Consider the following 14,307-nt stretch of genomic DNA (forward strand, 5'->3'; position numbering starts at 1 on the left):
TTTGGAGATGAACGTGGATGAACATTTGGTCTGGTGTGCATTAAGACCAGAGGACAACTGAAGGAGGCTGAGGAAAAGGAAAGTGAAGTTGTTTTTGTGTCGCACCCAGGATCCTGAATGCAAGCTCTCAAATTTACAGCCCCCTGACAGGTTACCAGGTGAGCTGAGTGGGCGGAGTTTAGGGCGGGTTCTACCTGCCCCTACCCCAACCAGAGTGCCGGAGATCCTTCGCGCGAAGACCTGATTGGTTAGGACTGTTTACAAATGCGCGGCGCTGCCAGGGCGGAGCCCGCCCCACCGCCTGAAGGGGGCGCGCGGCGGCCAGAGGCCACAGTTCCATGGAGGGGGAGGCGGTGGCCCGGGACCTGCTAGCTTTAGGGTAAGGGACGGTGCGGTGCGGCTTGGCTGGGGTGTGCGGGAAGGGCGGGTTCACCTCGGGAGGTGGACAGAGACTCGCACTGACCCACGCCCCGCCGCAGATATGAGGTTCTACCGGAGGCGGTGTCTCGGGGCGCCTGGTGTTCAGACTTCAGGGCGCTGTGCGCGCGGCTGGCGGCCGAGCTGGCGACTCTGGGCGCCCTGGAGCAGCGAGAGGAAGGCGCCGAGGTGCTGAGCGCCCGCGACGGTGCGTGTGGCTGGAACCGGAGGGCTGGGGGGCGGGGGAGGAGGCGCCGCGCGGTCCAAACCGCGGAACCCGCGTCCTGACATCTCCCGCGTCCTAGCAGGTCCGGCCGCGGAGGACGAGTTCCTGCGACAGTTGGCTGGCCTGCTGCGGGCGTTGCACTGCCCCGACCGCGCGCTCTGCGGCGAAGGGCGCGCGCTCGCGCTGCGGGAGCCGGGCGCGGGCCTGCGCCTGCTGCGTGAGCCTCCGGGGTGGTCCTGGCAAGCGGAAGTGGGCGTGGCTAAGGCATATGGAGTGGGCGGGCTCAGAATAACGAGGGCGGTCCCTTTCTGTTGACGCCACGAAAGGGGCGTGGTGGATGGTTTGGGGCGGGGTTATGGTTCTGGAGTGGGCAGGGCTAGACTTTTGATGAGTCCCGCGGATTGAGGTTGGGGGAGTCCTGGCGGGTGGTTCCTAAGTGGGCGGGAGTGGAATTCCGAGGAGGAGAAATTCTGGGTCTCAAGTGGGCTAGACTTATTCTGGAGGCTGCCCCCAAGTTCTGTGTGGACAACGAAGTGATGGGTGGGGGTAGCTGCCCTTTTTTTTTTTTTTTTTAAATAATGTCTATAGAGGATCCGTTTTCCTATTTTTAGGTTTTCTTTGCTCTGAGCTCCAGGCTGCTCGTCTTTTGTGTCTGCAATCCTCGCAGGATCTCAGCTGTGTGCCACCCCTTAGGGAAGGGACAGAGGGCACCGGTGTGGTCCAGGAACTGTTGCTCACCCTCCAAGCTCTGGGAATGCCTAAACCCATGCCAAGAACCCCTGCCAGCCAGCTACTTCGAGAGATACATGCCAAGGTAGAGAGCTAGAGTCCCCTCCCGACTTGGGCAACCCCACCTTGCCTGGACAGAAGATCCTTTTTTGTTTATTTGCTTGTGCCTGTACAGAAGCTTGAGTGCCCGGCCTGGACACTGTCCCTTAGCTTTTTCACTCAAGCTAGTGCTCTACCACCTGAGCCAAACCTCTACTTCTGGCTTTTTGCTGGTTAATTGGGGGTAGGAATCTCAAGGACTTTCCTGCCCAGGTTGATTTCAAATCGTGATCCTCAGATCTCAGTAATTAGGATTACATACAGGAGCCACCAGCACTCAAGTCCCAGGGATGCCTTTTAGAGCTGTTGTCCACCATTCTTGCTTTTGTGGCTTGGGTCCTTAGGATAAAGGGAAACAGGTCCATGGAGTAATCCATCCATCCTATTTCTGCCTCAGTTAGCTTGTCTTCTCCCTTCAGATCTCAGAGCTCCTGCCTTCCATGCCCCCAGGGTCCATGCAGCCCCTCCTTAGCCACCCACTGGATTCACCACAGTGGGTAAGAGTGTATATTTCTATCCAAGAACAATCCTCACTCAGAGATAAGAGGGAGGGATAGAGACCCCTGGCATGACAGATCTTTTCTCCCAGGAAGCACTGGACTCCCTGTCCCAAAGCCTGACAGAGCAATATGGCTGCCGCCGCTGCCTCCTTCTCAAGCGCCTGGACCTCACGACAGCTGCATTCCATTGGAGCGATCGAGCAGAGGTGTGGGCAAAGGACCCTGGCAGAAGTATCAAGGCCCAACTGCTTGTGTGTAGGGGGTCACAGCTGCTGAAAGAAGGGAGAAGAGCCAGAAATATTACCTCTTTGGAGGTTCTATGGCCCAGGCCATTTTGGAATCTGGTTAGGATTGGGGCTTCTAGAATCTCAGGGTCTCTAGAGCATTCTAGAATTTCCAGCTCTGACTTGGGACTGTCTTCCTGAACATACCCCTGTGAGGCTCTGTTGTGTTTGTGATGCCATGAGAAAATACTTGAGACAGGGTATGTTATAAGGAAAAGGGGTTATTTTGATTTATGATTTGGGAGGCTGAAAAGACCAAATGTGGGCATGCAGATCTAACAAGGACCATGTGCTGTGTTATAACATGGTGGATGTCATCACAGAGTAGGAGTACAAGTAACAAATGGGTACATGTGGAAGATGATACAGGGTGATGCTCCCCCCATCTCTCTGTCTCTGTTTCTGTCTGTCTGTCTGTCTGTCTGTCTCTCTCTCTCTCTCTCTCTCTTTGTGGGTCCTGGGGCTTGAACTCATGGCTTAGATACTGTTCCTGAGCTTTTTTTGCTCAAGGTTAGTACTCTGCCACTTGAGCCACAGCTCTACTTCTGGTTCTTTTGGACTTTAATTGGAGGTAAGAGTCTCATAGGCTTTCTTGCCTGAACTGGCTTCAAACAGGGATCCTCAAATCTCAACCTCCCAAGTACTATGATTACAGGTGTAGTGGCTTTCTTTATAACACCAGTGCTCTTGGTGACCAATTTAATCCTGTGAGACTTTACCTATTCCCAATAGGCTTGAATTAATCCCCTCCAGGGAGAGTACCCCATGATCTAGACTACCTCTAAAGGTTCCACCAGCCTTTGTTGTTGTTGTTGATGTTGGCTGTGGGGCTTGAACTTAGGACCTGGATGCTATCTGAGCTCTTGTGCTCAAGGCTAATGTTCTACCACTTTGAGGCACAGCACACCTTCTAGTTTTCTGGTGATTAATTGGAGATGAGTCTCACAGAGTTTCCTGCCCAGACTGGCTTTGAACTGCAATCCTCAGATCTCAGCCACTTAAGTAGTTTGGATTACAGGTGTGAGCCACCTGCCTGTTTTATTACTTCTTATCACAGTGGTGATAAGGACCAAGTGGTATTTAGGACCAAGCTTCTAGCATATGCTCCTTTGCAGGGGGGAGGGGAGGGAAGACCACATCCAAAGTAGAAGTCCTAAGTTGGGAAGAGATGGTCCCAAGATAACGGTTCCTACCGGAGCAGGGTTCTTGGGCACCTTCTTTGTGTGACCCTCCCCTCACTCCAGACCCAAGGAGAAGCCATGAAGGCAGTGCTGATCCCACTTCGAGAACTTCTGACCCCAGAATCAGATGTCTCTGTTGCACATGTTCTGGCTGCCCGAGCTGACCTTTCTCGTCTGATCCCAGCCACCAGCGTGGCTGCCCGCCGAGGGACCAGCTGTGCCATCAACAAGGTGGGCACGGGGGTGGGATGGGGGGGGAAAGGGTCATGGTGTCCTTGGCCTTCAAGTTGGCCTTTCAGCCTTTCTCCTGGACCATACTGTCCTCTCTCTGTCCTCTGTCTCCCAGACTCTCCACCTCTGAGCCCATCACTTATAACCTACTCCACACAGAAGGGTCTTTTGAATTAAAAAACAAAATCTGACATAGACTTCCCTAGCTCAAAACCCTTCAATGGCTCCCTAGTGCTTTAAAACAAAGTCTACTTGTTTACACATCTATTGTCCACCTCTCCAGTTTGTTTCCACTCCTTTTTTTTACCACCTCATTGTCTCTTATTATATTCTTTTTTATATGTGTATCAATTGTGGGGCTTGAACTCGGGGCCTGGGTACTGTTCTGAGTTCTTTTGCTCAACGCTAGCGCTCTATCACTTTGAGCAATAGCACCACTTCCAGCTTTTTATATTTATGTGCTACTGAGGAATCGAACCCAGGGCTTCATGCATGCTAGGCACTCTACCACTAAGCCACATTCCCAGTCCCTCATACCTCTTTAAGTAGCCACCATCTGCCCTTCTTCTTCTCTCTCTCTCTTTTTTTTTTGGTGGGGCTTGATCTCTGGGCCTGGGCACTGTCCTTCAGCTCTTCAGCTCAAGTCTAGTGCTCTACCACTTGAGCCACAGCGCCACTTCCGGTTTTCTGGTGGTTTATTGAAGATAAGAGTTTCACAGCCTGGGCTGGCTTTGAACCATGATTCTTAGATCTCAGCCTCCTGAGTAGCTAGGATTACAGGCGTGAGCCACCGGCGCCCGGCCATCTGCCCTTCTTTCTTCCACCTCATGTTGTTCCCTTTGCTTGCTGTTCTCACTGTCCTAAGAATTCTTTCCTTCAAGCCGGGCGCTGGTGGCTCACGCCTTTAATCCTAGCTACTCAGGAGGCTGAGATCTGAGGATCGAGGTTCAAAGCCAGCCCGGGCAGGAAAGTCCCGTGAAACTCTTATCTCCAATAAAAACCACTAGAACACTGGAAGTGGCACTGTGGCTCAAAATGGTAGAGCGCTAGCCTTGAGCTGAAGAGCGTAGGGACAGCACCCAAGCCCAGAATTCAAGCCCCCACGACAGACCAAAAAAAAAAAAAGAATTCTTTCCTTCATGCTCTAAAACTCAACTCTGTTCTACTCTCAGGTGCTTATGGGTAACGTGCCAGACCGGGGAGGCCGCCCAAATGAACTGGAGGCTCCCATGCCCATCTGGCAGAAGCGAAGGGAAGATGGAGGAGGGTGGAAGTCAGGCCACCAGCGCTGGGGTCACAAGAAGAAGAAAAAGAAGTAAAAGGGGCTGGGGGTAATCTTTGGGGAGTCAGCTTGACAGTTGGTACCTGTCATCCAGAGTCCCTGTCCTGGAGGTCTCCCCCAAAATGTCCCATACCCCACATATCATTCAACACCAAGAACCATGCTCTCTGGAAAATAAATTTAATTTTTTGACAACTGTAGGTCCTGTCTCTGTGGGGGCCAGATGTTTGAGGAGGGGCAGAGGGACTATGCCTCACTGTGACCCACAAGCCCTTGGATCTGTGACAATACCCCCTTCCCTTCCAGTGGGCATGAACACTTCTCTGGTGCCCACATTGTGCCAGACTTGTTTTGAGCCCCAGGGACCCAGCAGTGGAAGTGGAAGACACCACCAGTACAAGCCCCACCCCCTTCCTGGAACTGACATTTCCAGAAAGGAGGGACAGACATTTAACATGATAAATAAGTGAAAAGTATAGTTTGTCAGAGGACAAAAGTGCTATAGGGAAACATGAATCTGGAAGGCCAGAACTGGGGCAAGGGCCGCATCTCCTGAGGTCAGAGAGGTCCTTATCAAGGGGTTATCACTTGAGCAAAGTCCCAGAGAGGGAGCCATGTAGGGCTCTGGGAAGAGTGTTCCAGGAAAAGGGAACAGCCAGTGCAATGGTCCTGAGGTAGGCAATTTGGAGCTTATCTGAAGAACAGCAAGGTCAGTTTAACTACTGCTGGATGGGAAAGACGATTGATGAGGTCAGAGAGGTGGGGGTGGGGCAGATTTCACAGGGCTTTCTGGGCTACTGTGAGGACCAGCTTTGACCCTGAGAGGAGTTGCAGGTGGCCTCTGAGCAGGATAGAGCTGTGACCTTCTTCCCAGATCGCTCCTATGTTCAACTGCACACCTTCATCCCGGTCCCTCCCAATATATTCCAATTGTCTGCGTGGAACAAGAGTCCAGAGCTCCAATTTTAGAGGGCAAGGGATTGGGTTTTGCCTCCCAGGCCCTGGACTGGCAGCTTGAATGCACCAAGCCTCAGTCTCCATACCTGTGAAGTGGACATTAGAAAGATAGCTAAGTTTGAGTGCTTTGAATACAGAACTGCACAGATTCTGTGCAGGGAAAATCAGTGAGACAGGAAATTTGAAGGAAAGAACTTTGGGTAAGGGATGATGGATGCTTTATCAAAGGCTGTGTGGGTGGGCTGAGGCAGTGCCTTTGTGGGAGGGGAGGGGAGCGGTGGTAAGAAAATCCCCGGATGATGTCTAGGAATCTAGCTTGGAAGATGGCATGGATGATGGAACTCTTGCTGGTAAGGGGACCTGGAAGGAGGAAGACAGAATTAGGGGAGTGGAAGACATCTAGGCAACTGACAGTTCACTACCAGGGACTGGGCTTTGTCTAGACTATAGCTAAGTGGCTGTATTTAAACCCAACTGACAGTCTCTGCCTTTGAAGAGTGGCATTTACTCCACTGATATTTGTTGTGGCTTTAAGATATTATTTGGTCTTACTTTTTACTTTTTTAGTGCCAGTCCTGGGAATTGAACTCAGGGTCTGGGTGCTGTCCCTGAGCTCTTTTGCTCAAGGCTAGCACTCTATCTCTTTAAGCCACAGTGCCACTTCTGGTTTTTGAGTGGCTAATTGGAGATAAGAGTCTCACAGAGACTTTTCTGCCTGGGTTGGCTTTGAACTGCAATCCTCAGATCTCAGCCTCCTCAGTAGCTAGGATTATAGGTGTGAGCCACAGGAGCCCGGGATATATTGAAACTTTTACTTTTTTTTTTTTTTTCATTATAGGGCTTGAACTCTGGGCCTGGGCACTGTCCCTCAGCTCTTCAGCAAAAGGCTAATGCTCTACCACTTGAGCCACAGCACCGCTTCCAGCTTTTTGTGCATGTGTGGTGCTGAGGAATTGAACCCAGGGCCTCATGCATGCGAGGCAAGCACTCTACCACTGAGCCACCTTCCCAGCCCCTATTGAAACTTTTATTTCCTTGCCAGTGCCTGCAACCTCCCACTCAAGCAATCAAGGACTTTCTTATGTGCCCCTGAAATCTGATTTCTCTCCAGGCAAATGGCCTATGTCTTTTGTATGTATCAGAGTTGGGGGGGGTGGGTAGAGGGGGGGGAACTCTTCCTCACCATCTCTGACTCCCAGGAAGACTGGGAAGACTCGGTCTGTGTCCAAGCATGGCGACGGTGGCATCTAGCGTTAGGGTCCAGACTTTCCTGGGAGCCTGGGTGAAGGGTGATGAATGGAAGAGATATGATGGGATGGATCCCAACCACCAGGCTTTCCTAGGGCTGCTCCACTCAGGTCTTACCACATCTGGCATGAGGAATTGGTATGGCTGGAATGGGGGCTTCCTGGGTACCCATGTCACCCTTGACCCCTGGCCTCTTCTTACATTCCACCTTCACTTGGTCCCTGCAGTGTCTGTGACAACACAGACCACAGTCTAGGGAGCAAGGAGGGAGCAGTTAATGGCCTTATTCTTCCAGCTTTCAGGTCCTTCCCACTCATGGGCACCTCACTTACTTACCCTGACAGCGGTAGCCTTGTTTGGTGACACCCCAGAGCTGGGGAGAGAAAGGAGAATTGGTTACTCGGGCCACATGGGTGGAAGCCACCAAGTTTTGAAAATTCTCAAGAATTTGAGAGGGGCGTGTGTGTGTGTGTGTGTGTGTGTGTGTACTGGTTCAGGGGTTTGAACTCAGGGGCCTGTGTGTGTGTGTGTGTGTGTGTGTGTGTGTGTGTGTGTACTGGTTCAGGGGTTTGAACTCAGGGGCCTGGGCGCAGCCCCTTGGTTCATTTTTAGCTCTACTTCAGGTTTTTTTTTGGCGGTTCATTGGAGAGAAGAGTCTCACGGACTTTCTGGCCCTGGCTGGCTTTGAACTGAGTTCCAAGGATCTCAGCCTCCCTAAGTAGTTGGGATTATAGGCATGAGCACCAGTGCCTGACTGAATTAGGAAAACTTCTGAGTTAACAGAGCACTAGAACCCAGGGAGGTAATGGGGCAGAGAGGCCTTACTATGCCACTGCAGCTGTAACAGAAGGCTGGCTTGCGGAAGGTGACCTCATGGAAGGTGTGCAGGAAGGCTAGGCCCAGCTTCGAGCAGATAGCACTAGCATGCAGCAGATACTCTGTCAACTCCTTTCGGCTGAAGGAGCCACTCCTGGGGACAAAGACAGGACTCAGTACAACCAGTCCTCCCTCCCAGAGACCACAAGGCTCAGCCCCATTTCTCGGGGTGGGGAGAGGCACCCTGAGGAGTCAGGAGCACTTACCCCTGGCGGGGAGGAGGGTGAAGCCCGTGGCAGGCAAAGGGGAAGTTGCCTGAGAGGCGCTCAAAGTCCTCTTGAGAGATGGTGCCCTGGCCTTCAGGGTCGAAATTCTTGAACACAGACTTCCGAGGCACATAGAGGGTAGGGGAAGGCCAAGGTGTCCAAGTCTAGCCCCAGGATCTTGGGTCCCCTCTTGTCAGCTTAGGTGGAGACATGTGTTCTTTCCTGGCACCATTTTACCAGGCCCTAGGACCCACCCTTCTCTCACCTCAACCAACTGCTCCACATGGCGACCCAAGGTGATCTGGTCCGGCTTGGGCTTTACACCAGGAGCCCATTCCACCACCAGAGGTGCTTTGAAAGGGGACAGGGACTGAAAGGAGACAAAGGGAACACAGTTAGGTGAGTGTAAACCTAGCAGGGGTAAGCAGTCAAGACATTCCCTCCAGGGCTTGGGTCTCACCAGGCTCTTGGGACAGCGAGGCTCCCGGGCATAAGAAAGCTCATAGATTTCTTCCTCTGTGTAGAAGAGATCCAGGGAAAGCTGGCAGTGGGGGTGGGCAGAGCGTTATGGTCCCTCCTTGTCTGTCCCCATCCTGTTACTTACATCCTCTGTCCCTGCCTGGACCTCACTTCCCATCGCCTTGCTAGGATTACAGATGTGAGCCACCAGTGCCCGGCTGCAAACAATGAACTTGTTGAAATTGTCTTGAGAGGAAGGAGTGGGCTGGGGGACAGTACTAGAGGGGGTGAGGGTAATGGAGACACATGAGTATGCATGAATGGATACGTTACAATAAAACCCCACCCTCTTGCACAAACCAAAAATTGTGTACAAACAAAAAATTCATAAGTTAGAAGAACTCCCACACTTGCCATTTTTTCACTGGGCCTGGTTTTACAGCCTGAAAATTCAACTTTATAATCTCACACTACATGGTCCTCAAAACGTCCAATCTAGCTGGGCATTGGTGGCTCACACCTGTCATCCTAGCTACTCAGGAGACTGAGATCTGAGGATCAAGGTTCAAAGCCAGACTGGGCAGGAAAGTTCATGAGACATCTCCAATTAACCACCAGAAAACCAGAAATGGTGTTGTGGCTCAAGTGGTAGAGCACGAGCCTTGAGTTGAAGAGCTCAGGGACAGTGCCCAGGCCCAGAGTTCAAGCCCCATGACTGACAAAAACAAAACAAAAACCTAAAAAAAGTCTAATCTAAAAATCTCCAGGCGATGAATAGCATGAATCCTACCCCTAATGTTCAGGACTTGGCATAGAGGCTAACGTATTAACACACAGGGCCAGAATTCAAATTCCACTTTCAGTCCTGTAGGGGAAGTGGGTAAGCCACATCTCTAGCCTTCCGTCTGTCCCAATTGGCAGAATGGGCACACAGACAGTGCCCACCTCCTAGGGTTGTAAGGTGCAATGAGAGGGTTTGACACAATGCCTGGCACTCAGCAAATGATCAGTAAAGAGGTGTTAGGTTTTTAAGTTTCAGATACATCAAAACTTGGATATTTGAACTTGTTGGCATATCTCAAAGGAGTGGGAACTTGAGTCAGATGGACACCGGTCTCATTTATATAGATTTCACTGGGTTCCAGAATCTATCTTCTATCTGAGCATCTATCCATGTCATCTATCTATCTATCTATCTATCTATCTATCTATCCATCCATCTACCCATCTTTTTTTTTTCTTTTTTGTTAGTCATGGGGCTTGAACTCAGAGTCTGGACACTATCTCTGAGCTCTTTTGCTCAAGGATCCTGCTCTGTCACTTTGAACCACAGCACCATGTTGGTTTTCTGGTGGTTAATTGGAGATAAGAGTCCCACAGACTTTCCTGCTCAGGTTGGCTTTGAAACATGATCATCAGATCTTAGCTTCCTGGGTGGCTAGGATTACAGGCATGAGCCACCAGCACCTTGCTCATCCATCTATCCATCTTCTATCTATTCATCCATCTGTCTTCGATTTATATATCTATCCATCCATCCATCTATCTTCTATCCATCTATCTACTATCATTTATCCAACCTTGGGCTTGCTAGGCAAGTGCTTTACTACTTGAGCCATGTACCTAGGCCCCAGATTGTTTTTTTAACTACTTCATATGAATCATATTTTTTTTCAACCCTCCCTGAAGTGGGTCCTGTTATAGTATTTGTCACATGACAGACATGGAAACTGAGGGTGAAGTGACTTGCTAAAGTCTGCACAGCTAGCTAGCTCCTCAAAAGCTCTAGCTTCAAAAAGCTCATGAGTTCCAATGCTATCTGTTGTGATCCTGCACACCTGGACCCTGAGTCTTGGTGTGCCTGGGTTGTGCAGGGCCAGCCACTCACGGTGAGTAGGTGTAGCAGGTCCTCATTGGCACTGCAGGGGGGGTGCTGTCTCTGGAGGGCAGCCAGATCCTGCAGTCTCAGGTAGAGGCTGTTCAGCTTGGGCAGGTGCAGGCGGCCATCTGGCAACCTGTCAGGCTGGGCCTCGTGCAGAGACACCAGGTCCTTCAGATGCACACCAAGAACAGGCAGCCGGAAGCCCGTGCAGCCAGCCCAGGTGCGGCGGTAACATGCATAGTTGTTGTGGGAGGCCAGGAGCTCGGTCAGTTCCAGCAGGGCCTGTGTGCAAGGGGCACGCTATGGGCTATGGATAGTTCTCCAAGCAGAGTAGCCTAGCCACCTTGTCTGTGGACTCCAGAACCCCCAGGGAGGGACCTGTGGCATTTGGGACACCCCCTCAAACCCTTCTAGATCCACACATTGACCTGAGCGTCTCCCTAGAATTTATTTTCCTCTTAAGTCTCCATCCCAGAAAGTCCCCATTCTCCCCTCTCATGGTAGGGATGGATGATGGTTAGGAGGTTTAATGTGGTAGTTCAGGGCCACTGACTATTTGGAACTTTATATTCATAATTATGATTATGTTTTTCCCAGACTGGGACTTAAATTCAGAGCTTCACATTCTCACTTTGGCTTTTCCCCCTCAAGGCTGGTGCTGTACAACTTTACCTCCTCTAATGGCTTTAAAAACTTCTAAAAATTGTTGGTGTACACAGGGGTTACAGTTACAAAAGTCAGGTAAACAGTACCTTTCTTTCTTTCTCCCTTCCTTCCTTTTTTTTCCCTTTCTTTCTTTCTTTTTCTTTTTTTTTGTCGGTTGTGGGACTTGAACTCTGGGCCTGGGCACTGTCCCTCAGCTCTTGAGCTCAAGGCGAGCGCTCTACCACTTGAGCCACAGTGCCACTTCCAGTTTTCTGGTGGTTTATTGGAGATAGGAGTCTCACGGTCTCTCTTGCCCGGGCTGGCTTTGAACCGCGATCCTCAGATCTCAGCCTCCTGAGTAGCTAGAATTACAGGCGTGAGCCACTAGTGCCCGGCTTCTTTCTTTTTTTCTTTCTTTTTGTTGTTCGTGGGGGCTGAGCTCTGGGCCTGGGCGCTGTCCCTCAGCTCTTCAGCTCAAGGCTAGCATGCTGCCACTTAAGCCACAGTGCCATTTCTGGCTTTTTTCTGCTTATGTGGTACTGAGGAATTGAACCCAGGGTCTAGCATTCTACCACTGAGTCACCTTCCCAGCCCACAGTACATTTCTTTTTGGACAGTGTCATCCTCTCTCTCTCTCTCTCTCTCTCTCTCTCTCCTGTCCCCACCCACAAGTTGTATAGTTCAGTTCTCAAATAGTGTCTAGTGAGTACCACTGCTGCATTTGTTCACTATTTGCCCCTCCATTTCTGTGTACCTCCTTACCCTCCCAAAGACAAATTATTAATGGCTTTTTTTTTTCAGTTGTGAGGCTTGAACTCTGGGCCTGGGCGCTGTCCCTCAGCCCTTCAGCTTAAGGCTAGCACTCTACCACTTGAGCCACAGCGCCACTTCCGGCTTTTTCTGCTTATGTGGTACTGAGGAATTGAACCCAGGGCTTCATGCATGCAAGGCAAGTGCTGCCACTGAGCCACCTTCCCAGCCACTAACGACCTTTTGATTGTTAATTGGTATCCTCGAGTTGTGCAGGACCACCCACTCACTGTGAGTAGGTGCAGTACACACAGTAGTTTCTGAGGTAAGAATCTCAGATGTCTGCCCAGGCTGGCTTCAAACCTTGATCCTTAGTTTGAGCTAGGATTACAGGCGTGAGCCACTGGTGCCTGGCTCACTTGGAACTTTAGGTAGGATGATGGGGATTCACCTTGGTGCTGTCAGGGCTCAGGTGGGTGTGGGAGTCCTTGAGTCGGGAGATGGCACTATGACACAGGCCTCCGGTGACCGCCATCAGTGTGTTGAAATTCTGCAGGTGGCGGAGCCTCTAGGAAGAGCAGGGATGTCAGAGATGATGGGCATCACAGGCTAGGCAGGATGGAGGCTTAAAATGACAGCATTGTGTGGGTGTGTGCCATGGGACAGGTGGGAGGACGTGGGAATGCTGGGAAGGTGATGGACTAGAAGTGTGGAAAGACAGGCATATATGGGAGGGGGAGACCGGAGGACACTGGAGACTAGACAGGTGTGGAGGATTCAGACAGATGTGAGTGAGGGATGTGTGTGTGTGTCAAACTTCTCTGAGAGCCAAACAGATGTGTAGTGTGTTGAGAAGGCATGGACCTAGCCAGCTGCCAGTTGCTCACTCCTGTAATCCTAGCTACTCAGGAGGCTGAGATCTGAGGATCACAGTTTAAAGCGAGCATGGGTAGTATAGGCCATGGGATTTTAAAAAATCTCTAATTAACCAGCAAAAAAAAGCTGGAAGTGGAGCTGTGGCTGAAGTAGTAGAGCTCCAGCCTTGAGCCAAAAGACAAAGCCCAGAGACAGAATCCAGGCTCTAAGTTCAAACTCCAGGACCATCACAAAAAGGAGGATGAGGAGGACAGCCAGGAAGAAGGGATGAGCCACGGAGAGGAGCTGGGAACCCCAAGAGGCAAATGAAGCCAGAGTGATATGGAGACGTTAGAAAGACAAATAAGAGTGAACCAGCCAGTCCCTCAGCCTTCCCCTTTCCAAACTTGAAGGGCAGAGGTTGCTGGGGAGATGAGGGGGAGGCCTCAGGACAGAAAAGAAGATGCTCAGAGTAAACTCAGACCCTGGCAGAAGCCAGAACCCCCAGGTCTGAGGGGCCCAGTAAGAGGAAGGAAGTGATGGAAGGCGTGGCCTGCGTGGAAGTACGAAAGGGGGCGTGGCCACTAGGACTCAGGGCTTCCCTTTTCCCAGAAGGGAGGGGGAGGAAGGAAGGGACGTGACTCAATGGGGCGTGGCCAGGGCGAGAGTGGCTCGGGAGTAGGGTTATGAGGGGGCGGAGCCAGAAGGTGTATGACGTCACTGTGGGGGCAGGGAGGAAATGGTCTGTTGGCGCCCAGGGCCTGGGAGCTTCTGTGGGCTAGAACAAGGGGAAGGTCAGGTAAGCTGCACCTCGCACGTGCCCGCAGGGCAGACACCCCGAAAAGTAAGGCAGGCCTTACCTGAGCTACGAGAATGAACTTTTCCAGCACCTGTGCACGCTGTGCAGGCCCAGGACGGCTCAGTACCATGACCTGCACCCAGCGGGACACGCTGTTACTCAGACCAACAGAACCTTCCAGAGCCGGGCAGTCTCTCACAGAACCCTGTAAAACGTAGCCCCGCAGGTCCTGCGGCTGGAGGAGAGGTGAGAGTTAGGGGGGTCCCTCAAATGCTCATCCCCCTAGCAGTCATAACCTCTGGTGTCTTTAAGAAGTCCCTAACACTATCATGGTCCTCTTCCGTCTGAGGAGAAATGTTTGAATGAAGCCAGGTTCAATTCTGAGCAGTTTATTTTTATTTTTGTATGTGCTAGTCCTGGGGCTTGAACTCAGGGCCTGGGCACTGTCCCTGAGCTTTTTGTCAGTTCATTGGAGATCAGAGTCTTACAGAATTTCCTGCTCAGGATGGCTTTGAACTGGGATCCTTCAGACCCCAGCCTCTGGAGTAGCTAGAATTACAGTTGTGAGTCACCAGTTTTTGTTTTTGTCCGGTTGTGGGGCCTGGACTCTGGGCCTGGGCGCTGTCCCTCAGCTCTTCAGCTCAAGGCTAGCACTCTACCACTTGAGCCACAGCGCCACTT

General features: G+C 51.4%; 2 protein-coding genes across 2 annotated transcripts in view; one reads left to right on the forward strand and one right to left on the reverse strand.

Annotated features, from left to right (window-relative positions):
- The first annotated feature begins 307 nt into the window (after window positions 1-307).
- Window positions 308-5,144, forward strand: Fam98c (family with sequence similarity 98, member C). Its single transcript, XM_013026358.1, has 8 exons — window positions 308-379; window positions 480-625; window positions 726-860; window positions 1,255-1,457; window positions 1,891-1,968; window positions 2,061-2,177; window positions 3,500-3,667; window positions 4,840-5,144. The coding sequence occupies exons 1-8, from the start codon at window positions 339-341 to the stop codon at window positions 4,984-4,986; spliced, it is 1,035 nt and encodes a 344-aa protein (XP_012881812.1). The 5' UTR covers window positions 308-338; the 3' UTR covers window positions 4,987-5,144.
- Window positions 5,145-5,237: 93 nt separating this feature from the next.
- Rasgrp4 (RAS guanyl releasing protein 4) overlaps window positions 5,238-14,307 on the reverse strand; it is a 14,903-nt gene continuing 5,833 nt past the window's right edge. The window contains exons 7-17 of the mRNA XM_013026357.1: window positions 13,688-13,861; window positions 12,424-12,540; window positions 10,584-10,859; window positions 8,697-8,777; window positions 8,502-8,606; window positions 8,237-8,355; window positions 7,980-8,124; window positions 7,491-7,527; window positions 7,272-7,406; window positions 7,090-7,184; window positions 5,238-6,266 (exon numbers count right to left, since the gene is read on the reverse strand). Of these exons, the coding sequence (XP_012881811.1) occupies window positions 6,210-6,266; window positions 7,090-7,184; window positions 7,272-7,406; window positions 7,491-7,527; window positions 7,980-8,124; window positions 8,237-8,355; window positions 8,502-8,606; window positions 8,697-8,777; window positions 10,584-10,859; window positions 12,424-12,540; window positions 13,688-13,861 (1,341 nt within the window). The 3' untranslated portion in view covers window positions 5,238-6,209. The remainder of the gene's footprint in view (window positions 6,267-7,089; window positions 7,185-7,271; window positions 7,407-7,490; window positions 7,528-7,979; window positions 8,125-8,236; window positions 8,356-8,501; window positions 8,607-8,696; window positions 8,778-10,583; window positions 10,860-12,423; window positions 12,541-13,687; window positions 13,862-14,307) is intronic.

The sequence above is a fragment of the Dipodomys ordii genome, unplaced genomic scaffold (genome assembly GCF_000151885.1).
Source record: "Dipodomys ordii isolate 6190 unplaced genomic scaffold, Dord_2.0 Scaffold92, whole genome shotgun sequence".
Lineage (NCBI taxonomy): Eukaryota > Metazoa > Chordata > Mammalia > Rodentia > Heteromyidae > Dipodomys > Dipodomys ordii.